General features: G+C 44.6%; 1 protein-coding gene across 1 annotated transcript in view; it reads right to left on the reverse strand.

Annotated features, from left to right (window-relative positions):
* The window catches only part of SH2D4A (SH2 domain containing 4A), a 75,248-nt gene extending 52,302 nt beyond the window's left edge, over nucleotides 1–22,946 (reverse strand). Inside the window, exons 1-3 of the mRNA XM_032162338.2 lie at nucleotides 22,695–22,946; nucleotides 9,222–9,381; nucleotides 7,483–7,654 (exon numbers count right to left, since the gene is read on the reverse strand). Coding sequence (XP_032018229.1) covers nucleotides 7,483–7,654; nucleotides 9,222–9,381; nucleotides 22,695–22,875 — 513 coding nt within the window. The 5' untranslated portion in view covers nucleotides 22,876–22,946. The remainder of the gene's footprint in view (nucleotides 1–7,482; nucleotides 7,655–9,221; nucleotides 9,382–22,694) is intronic.
* Nucleotides 22,947–26,226: the final 3,280 nt, after the last annotated feature.

Here is a 26,226-nt window from a genome sequence, read left to right on the forward strand (position 1 = left end):
TACAACGAAGAAGTAACTGAAAGATTTACCCCAAATTCTACATAAGCTCAAAGGGGCCTCTGACTACATATTTCCTTCAATCCTTCCTTCCATGAGATAATCATAGCAGAGTTGAAAAAACACTACTGATACCAATACAGAAATCCAGTGTCCCCTGACATGCATAAGACTGAATACTCTCATGCCCAACCCCAACCCTGATATTTTTCCATTATTTGGACTTCTTCTGGCAGCAACTGATAAATCAGTACAAATAAAAAGGGTCACTGTTAACTAGAAGCACTACCTCCTAGAAGAAACTGAATTCTCCACCAGAGATTCTACAATGCTGAATACACATCAATATTTCGGTTGAATTTAATTTTCACCCATTCTCCACAGCCCTTGGGAGATTTTAAATCAGACTGGTAAGAAGTGCATTCTGATTCAGGTCTTGAGTATTTTATTAGAAAATGGGGCACAGTTTCTAGTGATGATCTTTTTTTTTTTGAAGACAGGGTTTTGCTCTGACACCCAGGCTGGAGTAGAGTGGCATGATCACATCTCGCTGCAACCTCAGCCTGCCCAGCTAAAGTGATCTCCCACCTCAGCCTCCCAAGCAGCTGGGACTACAGGTGCATGCCACCATGCCTGACTAATTTTTGTGTTTTTTTGTAGAGACAGGGTTTCGCCATGTTGCCCAGGCTGGTGTTGAACTCCTGGCTTCAAGTGATCCATCTGCCTCTGCCTCCCAAAGTGCAGGGATTACAGATGTGAGTCACAGCAACTGGACTCTAGTGATGACCTTTCATTGGAAATTTACTACAAATCTAACAAAACAGCTTTACTTTAATAAATTTATAGCTGATTTCCCTTGAATATTGTTTACAATCCTGGAAGACTGATTTTTGTTTAAATCCCCCCAGAGTTACTCAGATAAGGATTGTGGTCACTAACTTCAATAAAAACTGCTTGAAGATTTTTTTATAACAGATGTTGGGCCTAGTGTATACAATGCAATTCTGAAGACATGACAATATACTTTTAGATATTAGAGTTAAAATAAATTGTAGCAGAAATTTGGAAATCTTTAATCCTTACTGTGCAAATCTGAGTCGCATTTTAGAAACACGTGGGATGCATCCTAAAGCTCCAGTCTTGGTTTCTCACCAGAAACCAGTGTTCTCTTCTAAAGGAGAAGGCCTGGGAGCAGTGATGTATTCTGTTTTAAATATGTCATAGTTACGATGAGAGTGGGGATTAAAGTAGACATACAAAAATGAGGGCATTCTAACTGTAATTCTGGGGTTAATCACTTAATCTCTTTGAACATTTGTTTCTTCATCTGTACAAAAGAAATGGTAATGTATTGTTTGTTTCACAGGAGTGTTGTGAAAAGACTTAACTCGATGAGAAAAAGTGTTGTGAACTCCAAATCACACGTATAAGATCAGCCTGACTAGCTGCAGTGGCTCACACTTGTAATTCCAGCACTCTGGGAGGCTGAGACAGGAGGATCGCTCGAGCGCAGGAGTTCAAGACCAACCTAGGCAACACAGTGAAACTCTGTCTCCACAAAAAAATTTAAAAACTAGCCAGACATGTGCCTGTAGTCCTGGCCACTCAGGAGGCTGAGGCTGAAGGATAACCTGAGCCCAGGAGTTAGAGGTTACAGTGAGCTTATGATTGTGCCACTGTATCCCAGCCTGGGTGATAGAGCAAGACCCTGTCTCAAAAAAAAAAAAAAGAAAGAAAGAAAAGAAAAAAATCAGTATGTATCCACCACTACCACTGCTGCAAGTAGCCTGGAAAATCCTGATACATCTCAACCAGAATCACCATCTCCTTTAACATCAGCTCTTCCTCCAGACATGCCCGTCCATCCTGATGACATCTCATTCTCCCAGGCATCCAAGCTTAGAAACCTGGGTCATGCTACCTGGTTCCTCCACCCTCTCTGATGCAAGAATGATCTCTCCTTTTCAAAATATAAACCTGATCAGCTCAACCTTTTGCTCGATAATCACTGACAATTTCCAATTGTTCTTGAAAAGAGTCAAAACACGTAAGTAGCCCCCAAGACTCTGACTTGTCTGGCCCTGCCCCACCCCCCACAATGCTTTCCCTGCTTCTGCACTCCAGTCACACTGGCCCCTTTGGCTCCTCCAAAGCCCGCTTTCCCTCCAGCTACGCAGCCTTTGCCACATGTTCCTCAGCTGGAACTGCCAGCCCTAGGGGCCATGTCCTCTGCAAAGCCATCCTTGGCTCCTTGGAGCTGCCCCAGTGCTAATGTAATTGGGGTGAACAGAAACCTATCCCTCACGTCACAGCACTTGTTATTGTTTGAAACTATATGTTATGTGATGTCTCTCTCTCCCTCCCCTACTAAAACGTCATGAGAGCAGTGATTCTGTTTTACTCCAGTATCATAACCTCAACACTTAGCACCTATTGGGTACTCAAAAAATGTTATGAGTAAATCAATCAATCTTGGGATCCTCTCCTCACTGTTGATGTATTTAAGCTAAGAAAAATATATAGGGGCCGGGCACAGTGGCTTACACCTGTAATCCCAGAACTTTGGGTGGCTGAGGTGGGAGGATCACCTGAGACCAGGAGTTTAAGACCAGCCTGGGCAACACAGCGAGATCCCATCACTACAAAAAATTGTTGAAATTAGCTGGGGGTGGTGGCCTGTGCCTGTAGTCCCAGCTACTAGAGAGGCTGAGGCAGGAGTATTGCTTGAGCCCAGGAGTTCAAGGCAGCAGTGAGCTATGATTGCACCACTGCACTCCAGCCTGGGGGAGATGGAGACCCTGCCTCAAAAAGGAAAAAAAAAAAAAAAAAAAGGAAAAGAAAATTTACAGGGAAGAGGAAAGTGAGCTAACTAAATATCTGATATGTGTTTAGAGGCACTGAAATAAGTGCTCAGTGTTGAATACCTGTGATAGTTAATATTGAGTGTCAACTTGATGGATTGAAGGATGCAAAGTATTGTTCCTGGGTGTGTCTGTGAGGGTGTTGCCAAAGAAAATTAACATTTGAGTCAGTGGACTCGCAAAGGCAGACCCACCCTCAATCTGGGTAGGCACCATCTAATCCAGCGTGGCTAGAATAAAAGCTGGCAGAAGAACATGGAAGGACTACACCAGCTGAGTCTTCCAGCCTCCATCTTTCTCCTGTGCTGGATGCTTCCTGACCTCAAACATTGAACTCTGAGTTCTTCAGCTTTTGGACTCTTGGATTTATGCCAGTGGTTTGCCAGGGGCTCTAAGGCCTTCGGCCACAGACTGAAGGCTGCACTGTCGGCTTCCCTACTTTGGAGTTTTGGGGACTCGGACTGGCTTCCTGGCTCCTCAGCTTGCAGATGGCCTATTGTGGGACTTCACCTTGTGATCGTGTGAGTCAATACTCCTTAACAAACTCCCTTTCATATATATGTCTATCCTATTAGTGCTGTCCCTCTAAAGAACCCTGACCAATACGATACCTCACTTACTCATCACAAAATCCTACCAGACTGTATTGGTTTTCCACTGCTGCTGTAACAAATTACAATAAACTCAATGCTTTTGAACAACAAAAATTATGGTACATTTCGGTAGGTCGGAGACCCAACCTTCGGCCAACAACAAGGTGTCAACAGAGCTGCGCGCCTTCCGTAGACTCAAGGAGAATCCGATTCCTTGCCTCTTCCAGCTTCTAGAAGCTGCCTCCGTTCCTTGCTTCACACATGGTCTCTTCCTCCATCATCAAAGCCAGGAACATCACATGTCTCTTATCATTATCCTGTAGCCACATCTCCCTCTGAACTCAACCAGGAAAGAGTCTCTGCTTTAAGGACTCATGCGATCAAGCTGGGCCTGCCTGGATATTCGAGGATATTCTTCCATCTCAAGGTTCTTAACCTTGGTCCAGAGGCAGAGTCCCCTGTTCCATGTAAAGTAATGTTTTGTGGGTCCAAGAGATCTAAATGTGGATATATTTGCCATTATTCTGCCTAACAAATAGATTGTTTATTCCCTTTTGATAGAGGGAGAAACTCAAGAGCTAAAAGTTACAGCACAAGGAAGTGAGGGATGCCGGATTCAAATTATTTCTGGTTTTCCAGAAAGTGGGTCTGTCTCTCTAAAATGGTTGCTTCTCCATTTTAATAACTATTTAATAATTAGGGTAGCATAATGAAACATTTCTGACAAAGTCAATGAGAAGTTACTGCATTCACTACCCAGGGCTGCTGCTATGAATGGCCATAAACTTCATGGCTTAAAACAAAAGATATTTACTCTCTCACAGTTCTGGAGGCTAGAGTCAGAAATCAAGGCTGTGCAGGGCTGTGCTCCCTCTTCCAGCTTCCGGTGGCTCTCATCTTGCGGCAGCATAACTCCGCTTTCTGCCTCTTTCTTCACTTGGCCTTCTTCCTAGTGTTTCTGTCTGATATGCTTTGGCTGTGTCCCCACCCAAATCTCATCTTGAATTGCAACTCCCACAATTCCCATGCGTTATGGGAGGAACCTGGTGGGAGGCAGTTGAATCAAGGGGGCAGGTCTTTCCCATGGTGTTCTTGTGATAGTGAGTGGGTCTCATGAGATCTGATCGTTTTATAAAGGGGAGTTTCCCTGCACAAGCTCTCTTGTCTGCTGCCATGTTAGATATGCCTTTCACCTTCCACACTGATTGTGAGGCCTCCCCAGCTATGTAGAACTGTAAGTCCATTAAACCTCTTTGTTTTGTAAACTGCCCAACCTCGGTTATGCCTTTATCAGCAGCGTGAAAACAGACTAGTACACATTTCCCTTGGCTCTCCTCTTATAAGGACACCTGTAATGAGATTTAGGGTCCTAAATCCAAGGTGATCTCATCTTGAGATCCTTTACTTTAATTACATCTGCAAAGATCTATTTCCAAATAAGCTCACATTCTGAGGTTCTAGGTGGACATAAATTTCGGGGGATAAATATTCAGGCCACCATAGTGACATATACAGAACTTATGATAAAAATATAATGTACCATCGAGTCAGCTGTCTAAGAGGTAGCAGACAACCTCTTTAAAGGCGCACACTAGCTGTGAAGATCAGCCTCCTCGCTGTGTGGCCTGCTGTCACAGTGAACTTCAGCAAATACCACAGGAGCCCCTGACAACATCTGCTCTGACACAGGGAAGGATAAAAAGCAGAAATATAAAAACCTGTCACCCATCTATTTCCATATTCCTTGTATCTAAATCTTTCATTCTCCCCTGCCCCCATCTCTTTCCATGACAGTTTAGCAGGCACCTAAGGAATAGAACAGTACCACTCGCAATATAATATTTATGAGATGGTTAAAGAATAATAACTGTGGTATCTATTTTAATTTCCATTTTAATCTTTTGTCCTACTTTTGAAAAAAAAAAAGGTCTAAAAAAGTACTGTAATTCAAGCACAAAGATAAGCATACATACTTAATACTTTTTTTTTAAGAGTCAGGGTCTCACTCGGTTGCCCAGGCTACGGTACAGTGGTGTAATCAGGGCTCACTGCGGCCTCAAATTCCTGGGCTCAGTCGACCCCCTGCCTCAGCCCCCTGAGTTGCTAGGACTACAGTCATGAACCACCAGGCCTGGCTATTTTTTTTTATTTTTTGTAGAGATGGGGGTCTCACTAACTCTGCAGGATTGTGCCCAGGCTTGTCTGGAACTCCTGGCCTCAAAAAGGACCTTCTTCCTCGGCCTCTAAAAGCAGAGATTACAAGTGTGAGCAACCGCACTCAGCTGCATAATTAATAGTCTGGAAGGAGCTTTCTTGTTATTGCTATTGTTCTTGGTTTGAGGGGTGTGGGAAGGGGAGCCATAATGGGGGAGTTTGGTGTTACACATGCTGAGTGCAAAGCACACCTGGGGAGGCATGGAGGCCTCACTGAGGATGTGGGGAGCATGCCCAGGGCTGACCTTGAGATGAAAAACCAAATTTAGAATTTTCTCCTCCTAAATATTTTGAGCCTCATATTTGTAGCCCTTCATAAAAAGTTTCTTCATAGCCCTCATATTAATTACACAACCAAATACGAGAGTTAAGAATTAAGGAGTCAGTAGTTAATATTTAAGGAATAGCCTGGGAGTCCTGCAGACCTGGCTTTGAATAAGACCTTGGGCAGGTTGCTTAACCACACCTAGCCTCAGTTTCCCCAGCTGTAAAATGGACAAATGTCTCTAGTTCATGTTATTGTGAGGATTACATGAGACGCCCAGCATTGTGCTTTGCTGTGGAATAACCTCTGACCACGTTAGTTATCAGAGTCTCACTAGGTCCTAGAAGGAGGCAGGAGATATTTGTGTTCCCATTTGATAGCCTCAAAGAAGTCAAAAGCACACACAGCCAGTGCTGCAGGGCTGGAGACATAAACGGAAATCAAACAACTGCAAATCCCTGTCAATTCTCAGTGTAATTAAATTCCTGGCAGAATAATAAGGTACTTCATAATACAGTTCATTGTTCTCCCAAACTATAATCCAACCAGCAAATTATGTTTGAGTTTTTTAAACCACCTGAACCATAAGAGAATTCATACCAATTCTGAGTATAAAATTTCTATTATGTTGGGGGAGTAACTGTCCCCCAAGTCACAGGCAGAGCCAATGAAGCCAAACAGGCACTAATGTTTAGAGTCTGCAACAAAAAGGTGAAGACTCAGTAGAATGTAATCTAAATCATGAACAGGCCAAATCTGCCCCTCAGCCTGTCCTTGAAAATAAAGTTTTATTGGAACACAGCCATGCTCATTCATTTGTGTATAGCTGTGACAAAGATGGCATGGCCCATAAAGCCTAAACCATTTACTATGTTGCACTTTACAGAAAATGTTTGCCAAACTCTGCTGTAACAGAAGACATATAACGGGGAAGCATTGAGGAGAACCTGAAAATATCTTAAAATGCCAAATTGCATTGCTAGCGCTCTTGCTTGTTACTTTCAGTCTCACGAAATAGGGGTGCTTTATTTTTCATGATGTAGCATGGAAGGTAAATCCCCCAGGTGACATGAGCAAGAGGATCTATTTTTGTTGTTGTTGTTGTTGTTGTTTTGAGACGGAGTCTCACTCTGTTGCCCAGGCTGGAGTGCAGTGGCGCAATCTCGGCTCACTGCAAGCTCCACCTCCCGAGTTCACGCCATTCTCCTGCCCCAGCCTCCCGAGTAGCTGGGACTACAGGCCCGCCACCACGCCCAGCTAATTTTTTTTTTTTTTTTTTTTTGTATTTTTAGCAGAGACGGAGTTCCACTGTGTTAGGCAGGATGGTCTCGATCTCCTGACCTGGTGATCCGCCCGCCTCGGCCTCCCAAAGTGCTGGGATTACAGGCATGAGCCACTGTGCCCGGCCTGGAGGATATTAAAGTTAGCAGGCATTTCTCCCAAGAAAGCCATTGGAGGATCCTGACACTCAGCCACAGTAGTCTCTGTGGCCTCAATAGCTTTTTCTCCCCCATGATGAAATTCCGCACATCTACAGACAGGAAGGACTCACTTGGATTTTCTCTTCTTCCAGGGTTGGTGCTGGCCTAGATCCTTGCGCCAATTCCTCCTTTTCTGCCACTTTCTTGCAGATGTCTTTAGTCTGCTGGTTACCTGGAGCCTGCAGATCGTGGTACTGTGATTTTGTTTTCAAGCTATTGGTGAATTCTCCAGAGTGAGTTTTTCTGAAGAGAGGCAAAAGTGAAATTCTCAAAAAACATTCTTCAACAGGAAGAGCTTTTCCAAAGCATATGTCGACATTCAAATTATGTGAAAAACAGTAACAGACACCACTTACTGAGTGCTTCTAACATGCTGGGCCCTGTGTTAGGTGTGTAAAGACGTTAACTTCATCCTCATCACAACCCTGTGAGGAAGGCATTGTCATCCTCACTTTGTTATAAGAGCTCCAAGAAATTTTGTAATTCATCCAAGACCACACAGTGGTACAGCCAAAATCTGAACCCTGGTCTGCCTGACTCCTAGTTTAGAAGTTAACCTTTTAGAACACACCGTCTCCTTCCAATCAATGATTAAATAATTCCTTTATCTTCATATGGCCATTGATAGTTTTAAAGTTACAGGCACTAGTGGGCAGCATCCCAGCCCTTGAAAGTCCAATGCACCATCCACTGTGCCAGAGTCTGCTTTGCATCCCTAGCCCTTGGGAACTGAACTGTGGTCCTCATGTCTGTCCCAATTTCCACTTCACAATCTCAGAGTACGGCTGTCAACATCATTGCCCAGAGCCGGAGGAGGACACCCAGAGCACCCCAGGTACCCAGCAGAGGAGCGCCATCACCTGCCTCAGTTTCCCTCCGAGTTACCTTCCTACATCTGCAGTTGACGTCACTTCCCTATTGAAAAACCTCACCGTCCACAGAATAAGGTCCAAAGTCCTAAATCGGGCCTCTGAAGCAGTTGTCCAAGTGTATTCCAAATGATCAGAAGACCTCATCATTCCCCAAAGAACCACCCGTAGTCAAGTCTAGGGATCTTGGTTACGCCCTGTGCCTGCACTTTCTTCCTGGCCTTCTGTAGCTGGAAAACCACTCCTTTCAAGGTTCGGTTCAGATTTCACCTTGTCTGTGGATCAGAATGATAGGTTCCCACCTATGCTTGGTAAACTTTCTGTTTCTACCTTAATTATAGCACAAATCATAGCCTGCACTGGCCGCAGTGAGCTGTGCATATGTCTCCTTCTTCTCCTAGACTGGAAGCTCCCTGTTTCTCTTTGAATTCCCAGTACCTTGCACTGTGTAGGCACCTAAAGAGCCTGATTATCCAGCCACCTGTATCTAAGTGATCTCCTTGGAAAGCCTGAAGCTTGCACAGTCACTGCATTTCTCACATATGTTCCTGATACTCAGCTGCGTCGGCCTGCATTGCTCTAACATGACTCTGGTTCAGCAACGGGTGATCACTGGGGAACTCACACACTCATACAGATCAAAACTGGAATGACAAGCAGGGAGATGAAGCAGCTGATTTGACAGCACTAAAGACTTTCATGAGGTCTTTAGTGCTATCAAAGACTTTAGATCAAAAGTCTAAATCAACCTTCTAAAGAGATCCAAAAGGTCTTTAGACCAAAAATCTAAATAAACCTTCCAAAGAGATCCAAAGTGACTTCTGTGACCCTCCAACCCAACCCTACTCTCCCACCTGATACTGTGAGCAAGAGGCGTGTTTGCCATGTTTTCTAAAGTCTAGAAAGTCTTTAAGTCTCTGGTTGGTTTGCAGATCTCATACCTGAGCTCTTCTGCCTCCTGTTCTGCTTTCAGCCGGGCCCTCTCAGCAATAATTTCATTACAGAGCACATCATAGGGTTTATCTAGATGGTGTTCGCCCATCACCCACACCCAGACTTCCTTATCGGCTCCCAGCTTCCAATGAACAGATTTGCCATTCTCTGCAAACAAACACACAAACAAAAAATTCAGATTGAACAAATATCTTTAGTCATAGATTACTGTTTCCATCACTAAAGTATTTAGGGTCTTTGAAAAAATATATATATATTAGATGAGACAAAGAACTTCCACCTGCTCAGGAACATCTGTAGGTAGCAATGGCAGTGGTGGCAGTGAGAGGCAGTTTCAGTGAATATATTTGTTTTAAATATATTAGGGGTATGTTTTTTTGCACGTGCTTTTTTTTTTTTTTTTTTTTTCTGACAGAGTCTCACACTGTTGCCCAGGCTGGAGTGCAGTGGCATGATCTTGGTTCACTGCAACCTCTGCCTCCTGGGTTCAAGCAATTCCCCACCTCAGCCTCCCAAGTAGCTGGGATTACAGGCACCTGCCACCACACCCGGCTAATTTTTGTATTTTTAGTAGGGACAGGTTTTCACCATCTTGGCCAGGCTGGTCTTGAACTCCTGACCTCGTGATCCACCCACCTCAGCCTCCCGAAGTGCTGCGATTACAGGTGTGTTACTGCACCTGGCTGCACGTGCCTATTTTATAAATGAAGAAACTGAAATGGGAAGAAAGCATTCATTGTTTGCATTATCCTTTAGGGTAACAGAGCTAGCACTTCACACCATAATCTCTTAAATCTAACAATCTCCCTGTAACCCAGAATTCCACAGCTGTTCAAGGGTGTGGCATTTGTACTACATTCACAGGCTTCATTGGTGGGTAAAAAGCAGGTTTTATTATTTTATTTTACTTTTATTTATATTGTATTTGTATTTATTATTTTATTTTAGAAATGGTGCCTTGCTCTGTCACTGAGGCTGGAGTGCAGTGGTGAGATCATAGTAATTAGGACTACAGGCATGCATTACCATGCCCAGCTAATTTTTTAAATTTTTGGTAGAGACAGGGTTTTGCTTTGTTGCTCAGGCTGGTCTCAAACTTCTGGCTTCAAGTAATCCTCTTGCCTCAGATAAGGAGGCATTTTCGATTTAGACCACCTTGAGTTCAAATCCTAGCCCTGTCACTTACGAGCTATGTGACTTGGACAACTTTCTTAAACTCTTTAGACTCAATTTCCTCATCTGCAAAATGGGAATACCAGTATTTACTACCTAGGGTTGCTGTGGGTAGGCAGGCTACCTGTGCCAAGTTCTTCCCCTAGTGCCTGCCACGTAACAGGAGTTCAATAGAGGTTAACTGCTATCATTGCTACCCTATTATTGACTTATATGGCTGCGTCAGAGATTCACACCAGCCTGTGAGAAGATAATATGACCAGGTAGTGTGATACTTGGTGAAGCTACTTAAATAACCCTTGTTTACAATTGGCCTCCAGGTTAGATTACATCCTAGTGCTTCTGAAATGCAGCCACATCGGTCATGCTCCCTTAAACCGGGGGCAGGTGGAGCGTACCTAGGAGAGGCCAACAGAGACCATCCCTGAGTCTGTCAGGGCAACTGTGGGCCAAAGGTGGACCTCTAGTCAAGACCCCAAACTAGCAGTGGTGCTGACTGCATGGAAGAGGGCACCCGGCTGGTGTGTGTGCTGGACCCTGTTTGATGAGTGAAACACCCACCACACTGGGATTGTGTCTTGTCCTCTCACACGAAGTCAAAGTAGGTTTCCAATTAAGGTGTCTTCTGTCCAATGTATTGTTGACTTTTGTACTGTGGCCCTGGGATACATTACCAAAGCAGGCCGCTCAAAGCCAGGCTCGTGCTTTCTTTTGACCCTTTCTACCCTTCTTGGTACAGTGGACACTCCTGCAGTATGTTCTAAACAGAGATGCTGGGCAGAGGGAATAGACTCAGACGGCACTACCAAAGAATTCCTGTTTTTACTGATGAGAAACAGCAAATGTGGCCTCCAGGTAAGAAGGGGAAGATCAATCCCACTGTGCCCGAATGGGGCTGGGCACCAGTGCCAGCTCCTGGCAAGCTCTTTGTCTGTTTGACGTAATGCCAGATGGCTCGTTAACTTTAGAAAGCTGTCATACCTCATAAAACTACTTTTATTACACTCTCTCAGGCCAACTAATAATATTTTCATTATGTCAGCCTCTCAGCCTTCACCTAAGTAGTTCTTGGTCGGTATTTTTTTTTGACAGCAAGAGCAAGATGCCCAGAAAGGATGGCAAGTGGCACTGTGCCAGGGGAAGAAAAAGGAAGAGCAGAGGGATTCCAGCAACTCAGCTAGGACAGCCCAGAACAGCCTCCAAAGAGGCCACAGGCTACGGGCAGGGCGGGAACTCTTAGGGAAAAGGGGCATTGCTACAGGTGGGGAGAGAAATCCTCCAACTGCATGTGAGCAGTTGGGGCTTCAAAGCTAAACAAAGAGAAGAGAGCAACGGAGAGGTGCAGAGTCGAGAAAGCTTTAAAGGAGGGAACAGAGAGAACTCGGTGACCACAAAGAAGTAGTGGCTTTTGGCAAGAAGAAAGAGAATGAGATGGGAGATGTCAGTTAGCGAGATGCTGAAAAACGGGCTCTCGACAGAGTGGCAATGACAATGGTCTCTCTGCTGACTTTTCACCTCTAAGAGCTCTTCAATGAGCTCAGACAGCGGGGACACTGGAAGAGCTTCAAGTGGTTCCATGAACTCCCTGAAGCTGTAGGAGGAGGGGGAAGTTGCTCTAGTATAATGAGTGTTAGCTGGGATACCCTCAGCTTCACATCAGATGAGGGGATGACTCTCAAGGCCTTCGTTGTAGTTCATTCTACAAGGCAGAAAATGAGTTTTTGCTATTAGCAAGATGTAGAGCTAGATGCTGCAGGTGATACAGGGATGAAAGGGATGAAAGAGATGTGCCCATTCCCCTGCAAGGAACCTAGAGTCTACAAGAGAAGGAGCAAGATATTAGGTGATGCATTTAATGAATTTTCATCACATATCTAATACGTGTCAAGCACTGAGGTAGACACAGTGTATTAGTCCATTTTCACGTTGCTGATAAAGACATACCCAAGACTGGGCAACTTACAAAAGAAAAAGTTTAACTGGACTTAAAGTTTCATGGCTGGGGAAGCTTCACAATCATGGTAGAAGGCAAGGAGGGGCAAGTAACGTCTTCATGGATGGCAGCAGGCAAAGAGAGAGTAAGAAAGATGCAAAAGTGGAAACCCCTGATAAAACCTTCAGATCTCGTAAGACTTATTCACTACCATGAGAACAGTATGGGGGAAACTGCCCCCATGATTCAATTGTCTCCCACCAGGTCCCTTCCACAACATGTGGGAATTATGGGAGTATAATTCAAGATGAGATTTGGATGGGGACACAGAGCCAAACCATATCACACAGGTAAACACTTAGGACAAGACAGTCTAGTCCCTGTCCTCAGGAAACTAACATTCTAGTAATCCCTGTCCTCAGGAAACTAACATTCTAGTTGTGGGAAGCAAACATGGATACTTAATTAATTATAAAATTATTAGAACTTCAAAAGGTGGTGGGGGGCAGTGTTAAAGGATGCTACGGGAATGTTTAAAAAAAAAGAACTAAGTCCCTGGAGGGCCAGGGCAGCATACATTATAACACGGTGGATTTTCTACTAAGTCCAGTGAGGATTCAGGGGATGGAGAGATTGCTCTGGAAAGACAGAGGAGAAATACAACAAGTTCTTTGTACTGAGTATGGGAGTACGGATATGGAATTTAGACACAGAGTGAGGGTGTGTTTGACACTGGATGCAAAGAATAGCATGACCAAAGAATAGAGAAGGGAATCAGCAGGCAGACATGGACAATAAGAAATGAGGGTCTCCACCAAGGCCGAGAGGGGCACTGGAAGTCACCTGCACGTGTGTGGCATAGGCTGACCATCAGACAGGGGAGCAGAGGGCCACGTGGCACAGGGTCCCACACACCTGGCTAAGGTACTGAAATTTAGGCCCTATACTGCAGTTGAGCCAGAAAGCAAGAGCAAAATCCCAGTCTTACCCCTGACAAGTTATGAGACCATGCATAAATCAATTTATGTCTCCAAGCCTGAGTTCCTTCTATAATAAACAGAGGTAAGAAAGTCTTACCTCACAGGCCTGCTAAGTGACAAATGCTCAGAGTGTATTATTTTCACATTCTTTATCTGAGTGGCCAATGAAGAATACATGAATATTTCTGAGCAGATGGCGCAAGGATAAGAAAGTGATTGAGGAAGCTCTGCTCTGCATGTCACTATATACAGGATGGACCAGGGTGGCATGTGATGGGTATTCAGTCAGAATCTGAGGAGAGAATGGGGAGAGACTGGGGTGAAAAGACCCGGAGTGAGGCAGTCAGGTCCTAAATAAGGCAGGCATAGGAAAGGACAGTGTTCAAGAATATAGGAAGGTTCAGGCCACTGGATTTAAGGAAGGACTCAAAGATGATGCCAGAATCCTGAAACTCACTAACTGGCAACACAGCAGGGGACAGGCAGAAGTAGTGACAGGAAAATTAATTTGCTTAAGCAGTAAAAAAAAAATGAGCTACTTTGGAAGCGTAGACTACGTTATTTTTACTTTTACTAGAAGTCCATATGAGGACTTTCAATCGACATCTGGAATCCAGAATTGGAGTCCAGAAGTGAGGCGGAGATTAGCCATGTAGACTTGGGAATGACTCTATAGATGGCGTCATTGAAGCCACTGGTACAGATGAGCTCTTAGAGAGAATGAAGCCAAGAAGAGAACCTTGGAAAAGCAGGTGCTTTATTCAGAGGGCAGAAGAAAGGGGAGGGAAAAGAGAGTCCTGATGGACAATAAACAAATGAAAAACCTGGAGGATACTGATGCCCCAAATAACCAAACAGTGGAGGAGACCAGGGAGAAGGTCCTGCCATGTCGCTGAGAGAGGAAAGGGACAGGGCAGTGTCGAGCCCTGCTGAGATGAAGGGGAGGATAATGCAGACTGAGAAAGCTCTCAGGCAGCCTTGGACTTCAGAGAGACTCATTCTGGGGACGCCAGTGGGGACAGGCTACAAAGGCGGGATGGAAGGGATGGTGAGAACTGGTGTCAGCAGTCAGCGTGTGCACTGGAGTTTACTGTGAAGAGGAAAAGGAGGATTCCCCGTTATTGGTTCAGCAAGTATTTACTTAATGTCTGCTAGATTCCCAGCACTGCTCCATAGACCCAAGGGCCAGCAAGAGCACTTCAAGAGCACAATTAGCTGAATGATTTCTCTAAATGGGGGAAACACAGGCAGGGAGTATACCTGGGGTGTTGGAAGAGGCGGGAGTAAGGATGTCAAGGATGACGCCCAGGGAATGATGGACAGAAGGAGGTGCAGGTGAAGAACGAAGTGTTGACAAGGAGTTGAGGAAAGCTCCAGTCTGGTAAGAGAAGTTGAAAATGGAGATACACAGAACCACATTTCTGCACACAGTGTACCTCCTTAAGTGTGCTTTCTTAAGGTACATTTCAGGGAGCCTAATGGGGCATGCATGTGTGTTTTCCTACTTGAATACTGCCCAGGCATTCTGCATTTTCTGTCTGCTTCACCTTAAAATTACACGCACTCTTTAATCAGAAGTGAGTGAAGGAGGGAGCTTTTTATAGCACTTCGTTTAATTACAGGGTTTCTCTTTCCAGTCCTTGAATCATGTTTATACACTGCAGGACTCTTCATGTTTGCTATCTTGAGGGTTTCTTGAAGAGTTTTTCTGAAACCAACTTTTCTAGAAAGGCGGGTCAGTCCTGCTCGGAACCACACTGCCAAGGAGAGATACATCCACACTTCAATCTGCAGAGAAATAAGATCTGAGAGACATTTCCCCCTAGGGCCTCCTCTAACTAGGCAGTGTTGAAAAACATCAGATAAAAGTGAGGTGACACATGTCCCTGGCAAGGAGATGGCCGGGCTTGATCCAGTCCTAGATTGCAGCGTGATGCCACTCACAACACTGTTGTGTTGGATTTATTCCCAGGTGATGGGTTTGACAGGGGCATTTGAGGGTGAGACGCGGGCGTCAGTGTGGATTAGCTCCTCAGGGGCAGTGAATGTCAGCCTTAGATTCAGCTAAGGTGAAGATGAAGGGCTAAGACTCACCTTTGAGGAGTCAGCCCTTGGTCTCCATCCCCACTGGACCCAACCTGAAGGGCAATCATAGTAAAAGATGTGTGTGTGAGAGGAGGGAGAGGCACGTACACACGCTTTCACACACACTACACACACACACACACACACACACACACGATGGGCGGGAAGAGAACAGAGATAAAGGGAAGGAGAATCATGTACTTTATCCCCACAAAGAGAAGACCAAGGACTGAGCCAACAGCTGCAAAAGAGAATCAACACCAGGGCCTCCTATGAGGTAGAGGGGACGGTGGTAGCAACGTTCCATATTAACTACAGTGGGGTCTTATCAGGGCTGATGGAAGCAAGGTGCCCACCAACACCAAGGTTGTTACCATGCTGGCAGACTCCCAGAAACCACTGCCATATTGTCCCAAGTGGATCTTCCTTCCCTCTGGCCTCTCCTTTGGGACACCCCAGTTCCCCTCAACTGACCCAGAAACCAGAAGACAAATGCCTGACTGGCAGGGGCCACAGCCCTTCCAACTGGCTGATGCCCATGCTCTATCTGTCACTAAATATCAGCTCAGGTGATTACTCACCTATTTTACAATGAGGAAGTTGAGGCTCAAGGAATTAAGTAACTTGCCCAAGATCACAGAGCTAGTAAACACTGAGACCAGAATTCAAAACCGTTCTGCCTGAGTGATGGCAAAACTTGTTTAGGCCAGCTTACCTCATACAGTCCAAACTGAAATGCTCTGGAGAGTGAAAATGGAGCAACTGAAAAGGGACGCTGGGGTGGCAACCACACACAGGACCCCACTGGGCAAGCAGGGATGTGAAGTCGCCATCATGTTCCTTCCCGGCTCCACAGAGCAGCGGGGTGATGAAAACGCTAGGTCTAGCCCGTATTCATTTTAATGAAGGCCAAGGCCGATTTCTATCAGAACTTCCTGAAATGATTCAAACTGTTGATTTCTCCATTATTTCCTGTATTTGTTAGCATAGGTAACAATTCTGAAGTTATTAATATCAAAGTCAATATTTAAACATTTTAATAAATTTTTATGCTTACTGAGAGATGAAGACAGAAAGAAAGTTGGGGAACCTGCACTGCACTACAGCCTAGGGAAGCAGTGGGCAGTACAGAAACAAGAGAACCTCGGCTGGAAAAGCAGATGGAAGAACTAGAAAATAGAGGGAGGAGATCAGTGAAGCCTGCAGCTCAGGGAAGGTGAAAGGGTTCTGACAGTGTTACCCAAAAAAGATGTTCACCATGCAGCTAGGAAGCCAATCTCAGTTAAATTATAAAGCCCAGAGTTGGGGGAACAGAAAAGTGGGGCTCAGGGCCAGTAGTTCAAGACAGACTTGGAGGTGAACTGGACCTGAGTTCAAATCCTAACTCCACTACCGACTCATGCAAATTATGTCTCTAAGTATATTTCCTTATTTGTAACAATAAAGGGGGCAAAATTTACCTGACCAGATCCTTGTGAGGATTAAATGAAATCATATGAATACAAAACTTATGCTTGGCACATCCTAACAGAGCAGTATCTTGGTAGTGGGAAATCTCTACGGAATGGGACTGATGAAGCAAAATCCAAGGCATCAGAGACTAGGCGGGTGGGTGAGGGTCAGGGGGGAAGCAGCACGGCTCCTGGAGTTCTGGTTTTGGTGACTGGGAACAGAGCAATACCACCCATCATCATAGAGAGTAAAAGGTAGGACGAGCAGATGCTGGAGAGAGTTGGAGCGATGCTGGTGAACTGGGTTTTGCATCAAGCTTGCAAGGCTTACAGGTCTTCTGAACGGAGGTGCTCACCAGGCAACCGACACTCGGATGAGAGGTCCGGCTTGGCAATCTGGGTTTGAGTCACTGGCATAAAGGTGATGTTTCACGTTTAAAGGTTATAAGAGTTGCCCTAGGGAGTTAATCAGAACTTTCACCTTACCCTAGGATCTGTGAACCCCTGAGAGTCTAAGAATGAGCTTCAGGGAGTCTGTGAACATTGTGAGATTATACACAGAATGGTGTCGCTGTGCATTTTCCTAGCTCTAAGCTTTCAGTAAATTTTCAAAGGAGTCTATGAGCCCCCAGCCTCATCTCAAAATCACAAACCACCAGTGCAGTGTGAGGCACCCCCTGGGGAATACAGATATTCAAGATGACGGCAGAGAAGAAAAAAAAAAAACAGGGAGAGAGCAAGAGACTTGTGACTGGGCGGCAACTCCAAGAGAGAGACACCAAAAGGCATCTAGAGTCAGAGGCAGCTGACGAATTGATCGAGATAAGGAAGGAATCCAGCAGCTGATGCCCCTGTGCTGATAACCCTACTGCATGCAGTGAGTTCAAGAGGGAAAGGCAGGGAGGCAAACACTGTCAATGGCACAAACCAATGGCCTAAACATTATTTCACAAAAATGGAGGGAAGGCTTTGCATCAAGGATCCGCCCCCTTGGGAACAATGAGAACGCAGCAAATAAAGCTATATGAATCCAAGTCTGTCTCAAGGGCACACAGAGGAGCCCCTTCCGCACCTTGCACAGCAACCAGATATCAGCCCATTGCATTAGGTTTCCATCAACTCGACACAGACACCATGAAACAAGTGCTGGGAAACAAGCTGCTAAGTGAAGGCGTCTTCTGTTTGCGTTACCCAATAAAATTACCCAAGAAGAAGGCACTGTGGCAGATTCCTGACGCGAGCACATTTTAGATGTGTGTAAGGTGCCTTCACATAAAAGTCACTGTCATTAAGGTCCAGTGAAGGCAGCTTCAGACAAAAGTCACTGTCATGAAGCTCCAGTTAAGCTCTCCATGTAGTTTATTTGTTAATAGTTCTGGCTTTGGGAGAATAAGATCCAGGATCTATTCCAGCTCTGTCACTTACTGTTTGCCCTAGCCAAGTTAATGAACGTCCCTGAGCTTGACTTTCCTCATCTGTGAAATGTGAATAGCAATACACACTTCAGGCTTAGCTGTGATTATGTAATGAGATAATATACTTAATCTCAACACTCAGGGTCTGATACCCAGTTAGGCGTATTGAATGCTGGCTGATGCTGCCATTATAGCACTGTAGAAATGTGTACCATATCCATAACTATCACTTTTCTAGTAGCCACATTAAAAAAATCAAAAGGAGGCCGGGTGCAGTGGCCCACATCTGTAATCCCAGCCCTTCGGAAGGCCGAGGCAGGTGGATCACCTGAGGTCAGGAGTTTGAGACCAGCCTAGCCAACATGGTGAAACCCCATCTCTACTAATAATACAAAAATTAGCTGGGTGTGGTGGCACACACCTGTAATTCCAGCTACTTGGGAGGCTGAGAAAGGAGAATTGCTAGAATTTAGGAGGCAGAGGTTGCAGCGAGCTGAGATCATGCCTCTGTACTCCAACCTGGGTGACAGAGCAAGAGACTCTCTCTCAAAAAAAAAAAAAATCAAAAGGAACACGTGAAATTAATTTAAATATTTTACTTTACCCAAGATATACAAAATATTATCAGTTCCATATATAAGGAATATATGATTATTAATGTGGCATTTTCTTTTCCTTCTACCAAGTCTTTGAAATCTCGTGGTTTACATGTATAGCACACCTCAATCCAGACTAGCCTCATTTCCTGTGCTCAAGAGCTACACATGGCTAGTGGTGACTGCACTGGACGGTGCGGCTGTAGACCTCTAGCTACCCCAGCAAGCAGAGTAGGTCCATACTTCTCTCCCTAAGTATCACATTCTCCCACTACAGAAATCAGAAATGATCTTCTCATATAGTACTAAGTTAAATTCACATGCTGATAGTTTTTCAGCCCCTTCTACTTCCGCCTTCAGATTACTAAAAAGTAGACAAGCCAGGCACGGTGGGTCATGCCTGTAATCCCAGCACTTTGGGAGGCGGAGGTGGGCGGATCACTTGAGGTCATGAGTTTGAGACCAGGCTGGCCAACATGGTGAAACCCTGTCTCTACTGAAAATACAAAAATTAGCTGGGCATGGTAGCAGGTGCTTATAAACCCAACTAATCACTCAGGAGGCTGAGGCAGGAGAATCGCTTGAACCCGGGAGGCGGAGGTTGCAGCCTGGGCGACAGAGCAAGACTGTGTCTTAAGAAAAAAAAAAAAAAGAAGAATAGACAAGTTCCTGTGATGCACAATACACAACAATTTTAGTGATGATCCCTGAACACTAAGCACAGGGGTCCATGTAGTCATAGTGAAAAATGACGAGATGACAATGAAAGAACTTCTAAGTGATAAGCTAGAGGGGGTCAAGGAATGGCAGGGGTGGCATATGTTTTTAATGAAATGAACAACCTCCAAAACCACCGTGTGGCTAAGAACTGCTAAGGAAAAGCAGCACTTAGCCCAGTACTAACCAGAAAGGCAGGAGAAGGGGAGGCAGGGAGCACAAGCCTTCAGGGAGGAGATGCACGAGTGACCTGTCAATCCACAAGGGTCACAGGCTTAGCAAGTCTACAGCACAGATAAGCACCTCTGGCAGCACCAGCCATGAGAGCATTGCTTTGGACGGTCTATGGTTTTATCTTCAAAGACAGCGCAAGATGAAAGAGAAGTGATGTGATTTTAGGGGAAGTGGGAGAAACTTTTCCTTTTCTGTAGTCAGAAGAGGAACTAATTTAATGCAAAATATACTTTTCCAAGTTTTCAATCTAAGGGGGTAATACACTTTTGACGTGAGATATTGACAGAACTTTCCCCGCTTATATTAACATACTTCTCTCACGATCATTTGACTAACAAAGTTAACACAGGGTTTCTGAGAGGTAGATTCAAAACCCTACAAGTGAGAAATGTAACCAAAGAAACTGAAATAATTATTTTAAGTCATCACAAGGAGACCAATTCAGCAAACACGAGAAACCCAAAGTCTAACAGAGTCTGGGCCACTGACTCTAGTGGCAAGAACCCTTTGGCTGCCAGTCCCCAAGTTCACCCCGTCACACTAATATATGTAATGTTCACAACGAACATGGTGCCCAGAAGAGACCCAATTATACCTGAAAAACTCTGACTAGAGAATCCAAGAAGGTGCATAAACCAGTTTAGAAAGACAAAAGAGTTATGTTTCAGTTTGGCCATGTTACTTGTTGGAGGAAAAGTTGTATTTTGGATCGTGCAGAATAATGTAAAATCCAACAGAACTGGACAACTATAGGTGGTATAACCTTGCATATATTACTCAACTTATCTAAGTTTCATGGCCAGGTGCAGTGGCTCAGGCCTGTAATCCCAGCACACTGGGAAACCCAGGTGGGCAGATCGTTTGAGGTCTGGAGTTCAAGACCAGCCTGGCCAACATGGAGAAACCCCATCTCTACTAAAAATTCAAAAATTAGGTGGGTGTGGTGGCACACGCCTGTAATCCCAGCTACTTCGGAGGCTGAGGCAGGAGAATTGCTTGAACCCGGGAGACGAAGGTTGCATTGAGTCAAGATTGTACCACTGCACTCCAACCAGGGTAAAAGAGTGAGACTCCATCTCAAAGAAACAAACAAAAAAAATGAACTTCTCTAAGTTTCATCATCTATAAAACAGGACTGTCAATGCTGACTTTGCAGAAGTTTTGTGAAGGTTAGGCATTATGTACATAAACGTGCTTCAACTAGTGTCTGAAACAGGAGGTGTTTCATAAATAGTTGTATTGATCATAACAAGAGGATATGACATATTTATGTTTATTTCCTTGTCATGATAAAGGCATCATTGGAAAAAAGTTTTAACAAAAGACGGTAAAAAGTAAAGGACGCTACACTGACTTCCTTTTTGAACCTGGGCATATACCAGGGATGCAAATGAGATTCATTTTCTCAATCTTCGAAACCATATGTGATTTTACAAAATTTTATTATCCTGGTTTAATGAAACATGAAAAGAGATTGGTCTTAGATGCCTCTGCCAGTGACCTTGAAAAGTGTGCTGTGTTTTCACAACTTCGGTATTCACCCATGACAGACTTCGCATGTGAACAGCAGGGCGGGGGTGTGGGGGTTAGTGAGAACGGAGTGAGGAGGGCGGACAATTTGTGTTTTTCTTTGTCTGTATGTGTATATGCTTTAAGTCTTTTTTTTTTTTTTTGAGACAGTCTTACTCTGTCACCCAGGGTGGAGCGCAGAGGTGTGATTTCAGTTCAGTGCGGCCTCGACCCCCTGAGCTCAAGCAATTATACCACCTCAGCCTCCCATGTAGTTGGGACTACAGGCATGCACCACCATGCCCAGCTAATTTTTTATTTTTCCTAGAGACAAGGTGTCACCATATTGCCCAGGCTGGTCAGAATTCCTGGGCTCAAGTGATCCTCCTACCTTGGCCACCCAAAGTGCTGCAATGACAAGCATGAGCCACTGCACCTTGTCTGCTTTTTTTTTTTTTTTTTTTTTTTGAGACAGAGTCTCGCTCTGTCACCCAGGCTGGAGTGCAGTGGCGCAATCTCGGCTCACTGCAAGCTCCGCCTCCCGGGTTCACGCCATTCTCCTGTCTCAGCCTCTCCGAGTAGCTGGGACTACAGGCGCCCGCCACCACGCCCGGCTAATTTTTTGTGTGTTTTTAGTAGAGACGGGGTTTCACCGTGGTCTCGATCTCCTGACCTCGTGATCCGCCCGCCTCGGCCTCCCAAAGTGCTGGGATTACAAGCGTGAGCCACCGCGCCCGGCCACCTTGTCTGCTTTAAGTCTTAATATACAAAGATTTCCTCCCCCATGGTCTCAAAAGAACCCTCTCAAACTACCAGAGATTCCTTTGATAACGAGGAAAAGTTTACATCTGAGAAACTCATTCACACTAAAAAAAGATAGTATTATGATTTTTTTTTTTCTTATAGCAGTTCCTTACATTTTAAGAGGAGGTGCTCCCTAAAAAGATACCTCAAAGAAAAATCTCTGAGGTCTAAGAAATGCAAACACAATTGCTATAAATATACTGATACAAGAACTTTGTGTTCTAGTAGTAGAATATTAGGAACCAGTAACGATAAAGGAGATAGAAACCTTCCTTAATACCCCTCAAATCAAACCTCACAGGTGACTTTTTAATACAGCTTCTGGTTAGTCTGGTTTCAAGTAAAAGATTTCCTCACAGTTATGCAACTCCCTGGTGAATACTGTGTGTGTGTGTGTAGACTTCCGATGGACATACTGCACTATTAGATTCTCAATAACATTTACGATTCATCTACCAAACTAGAACTTGCACCTGCTTTGCTTGTGACTATTGTGAAATTGTCAAAGCAAGCCAGGAGCTATTCTGCCAACACATCCACGGAAGAAACGTGGATACGTTTACCTTTCTTTGGCCTGGGTTTCACTGGCAGGGACTCCTTTCTTTCCATAGCTGCTTCTCTTTCTTTCCATCGTCGGATCTGCTCCTCTCTCATCTTGAAGAACAGGATCTGTTTCTGTTCTTCGCTGAGCTCTGCCAGTAGATCAGGATCTATGTACATCTCCGACAGTATCTGTTTCAGCATCTTTGCAGTTCTGGAGTCTTTTATACTGGTGGCAAAAGTTCCCGAAACTGGCCTCCAGGTATCCCTCCACCAGTGCTTGCACTTGGGCGTGTCCACGAAACTTCCCAAACAGCTCACAATCCTGGCTGACTGGGACGATAATTCAGCAAACTGGCTCCTCAGACCTGGCACCAAATGTCCTGTCCAAAATGCTGTTCACTGAATCTGCAGAGAGAAAGAGCCCGCATTCAGGCAGCATGTTAAAATGTGTGGACACTGGCTAGGACTGGTTTGAAAAAAAAAGCTAGGCCGGGCGCGGTGGCTCACGCTTGTAATCCCAGCACTTTGGGAGGCCGAGGCGGGCGGATCACGAGGTCAGGAGATCGAGACCACGGTGAAACCCTGTCTCTACTAAAAATACAAAAAATTAGCCGGGCGTGGTGGCGGGCGCCTGTAGTCCCAGCTACTCGGAGAGGCTGAGGCAGGAGAATGGCGTGAACCCGGGAGGCGGAGCTTGCGGTGAGCCGAGATAGCGCCACCGCACTCCAGCCTGGGCGACAGAGCGAGACTCCGGCTCAAAAAAAAAAAAGCTAGGAGAAAAAAAAGCTAGGAGGAAACACAGTATCACTTTTCAGTTCAGGGAGAAAAGAGAACAAGAAAACCTGAGGCACACTTTGTTAAGAGTTTGTATAACCTCTATCCTGTAATTTCTAAAGATACTTTGTCAAAAAAAGAAAACAAACCCTAACTTTATACAGGTCAATCTCAGGCAAACAAAAAAAGTTCACAGAGGTTTGTCCCGCTCCCAACTAAGCAAACACATTATTATCCCAGAGCCTAACAAACCACCAACTGTGTGGCTGAAAAAAGAAAGAAAGAAAAAGTCACAGGAAGAAATTAAAAGGCTCTCTGCAAAGTACCTATTTCAAAAGAAAATACCATTTTTGAGATGTCACAGAGTAACTCACCCCAAACCAAACTAAAATAGAGCCATGCTCAAGGAAGAAAAAGGAAGAAATAAAAACTAGACCAGCATGCATTTTCTGCAATTTCCCCAAAAAGTAGCGTTAAATAAACAAAATTATGTACTTTCCTCTTCAAAAAAGGATAATGTAATTTCCAGGTAACCTACTAGAGCCATGAAAATCAGGGCAGGTGCAAGAGAGAACATCCATCTACATTCTGGAAGGTCACCGAGTTTTAGGTGTGCTTTTTCCGGATAACCTAGTTTAATAAAACCTAAATGGACAGACCAGATAAACTAGAGGGATGAAGAGGTCATTAGGTTCATAACAAAGGATCCTTGATTTATATGACTTTACCGCATGGCTCCTTGAAAGAGAAACCATAAAGCGAGCGTGCACAGTGGCCTCCTAGAACTTCTCCTGGGGTTGGAAATCCTACTGAGGTTTCATTCCACTTTCCAGATTTCTATTTTTAAATATTGGCTTAAAAACATTACCACATTGTCATAATTTTTCTATTCTTAAACAATTTCTAAGTCTCATAAACCATCATACTTTTGTAATCAGAAGGAAACTATGTAAATATTTCTATTCTGGAAAACAAAAGACTTTGGATTCGATGTAATAAGATATAAGAAAAAAAACTTACTACCACTTTTCAGAATCACATGTGTCCTAAGAAATTGACCAATAGGCCAGGCATGGTGGCTCACACCTGTAATCCCAGCACTTTGGGAGGCCGAAGCGGGCGGATCACAAGGTCAGGAGTTCGAGACCAGTCTGACCAACATAGTGAAACCCTATCTCTACTAAAAAAACAAAAAATACAGAAATTAGCTGGGCACGGTGGTGGTTGCCTGTAATCCCAGCTACTCAAGATGCTGAGACAGGAGATCGCTTGAACCTAGGAGGCAGAGGTTGCAGTGAGCCGAGATCGCGCCACTACACTCCAGCCTGGGCAACAGAGGGAGACTCAATCTCAAAAATAAAAAAAAGAAATTGACCAATAATTTGTTGTTTATAATAACACCTCAATAATCTTACACCTTGCCATGTGCTCTTAAATATCTTGTTTCTCCATACTATGTTCAAACACTCTTAAACTTCAGACAAGTCACTGAGCTATATTACGGCCATTGTAGGGTTGTTGGTTTCTCTTCATTCACCTTGTCATTGATACAGCTAGATTTGTAAGGCCCCTCTCACCACCTGGGGGCCTCCTTCAGCTTCCCGTCTTCCTCCTCTTCCGTGCAAAGTTGTTCCTTGATTTACATCTGTCTTTTGAGACAAGCACGCTCAATAGCTAGGCTACCACAGAGTGGTGTGCTTACACAGCTCTTAGATTCGCTGACTGCTCATTGTGAAGTGAAGCCAGGCCCTTGATGAAACTACACCTATCCCTACTGACTGCAACCTATCATCTCAGCAGCATTCAACTACCAGAATCCAAATGGGACCAAACATTAAGAGAAAAATTTTAAAGGACGAAAAGTAATGTCACGCCCTTCGCAGGTCCACCTGCCAACTTTGTATTTTGCAACTGAGATACCCTTAAAGGCTTGAACAGCCAAAAAAAAAATGGATGTCTTGTCAAGATTTCTTGACTTTTTGTTTCTAGCAGCTTCTGAAAGGGTGGAGCCAATGAAATCCACAAGCTCCGAGACAAAGTGGTAAGAAATGAGACGGAAAGACTCCTTGACATTCCAGTAAATGTCCTTATGTTCAGTGGTTGGCTTTCGCAGAAATCACACAGGGCAGAAGGTCAACAGTTCAGTTAGGGTTGAGACTTCTGCTGTGTTCCCCATTTTGAATGCCATGAATCCTATTAAAGGCATGGGTAGATTCTAAAATCTAAAACCCTTAAAGTGTCAAAGTCACATTCCTCCTGTCTCCCCCACCCTGCATATTCCTGATAACACAGCTAACACTTCTTGTACCAGGCACCATCTTAATTAAGCACTCTACATGTGTTAACTCTCTTAATCTTCACAATTACCTTCCAGTCCAGCCCATCACTATGCCCATCTCACAGTTTAGGAAGATAGAGCATAGGTCAGCAGCTGGTAAGCGGCAGACCGGGCAGTCCAGCTCTAACTCAGCTTCACTGTAATACATGACACAGAAGCCTTTTTGTGAGTTTATTTGTGTGCCCAGAATCAGAACAGCAGGATGTGGTGCCATGTATGAAATTTCAGAATGGAAGCCAGCAAATTCCTGCAGCAACAGAAATGCTGAAGTGATGGTGCTTGACACAGGGCAGAAGCCTCCTCCTGGTCAACTGTAGCTAAGCTTAGGGGAGGCCAGGTGCACACACCCCAGCCAGGAAGGACAGCAAGGAAGCGACGGTCACACTGGCCCAGGTGTGGACATTGTTTACCCACGCATTCACCAGACACTGAGTCCCCTC

This window comes from Hylobates moloch, unplaced genomic scaffold (assembly GCF_009828535.3).
Source record: "Hylobates moloch isolate HMO894 unplaced genomic scaffold, HMol_V3 SCAFFOLD_8, whole genome shotgun sequence".
In the NCBI taxonomy this organism is placed as follows: Eukaryota; Metazoa; Chordata; class Mammalia; order Primates; family Hylobatidae; genus Hylobates; species Hylobates moloch.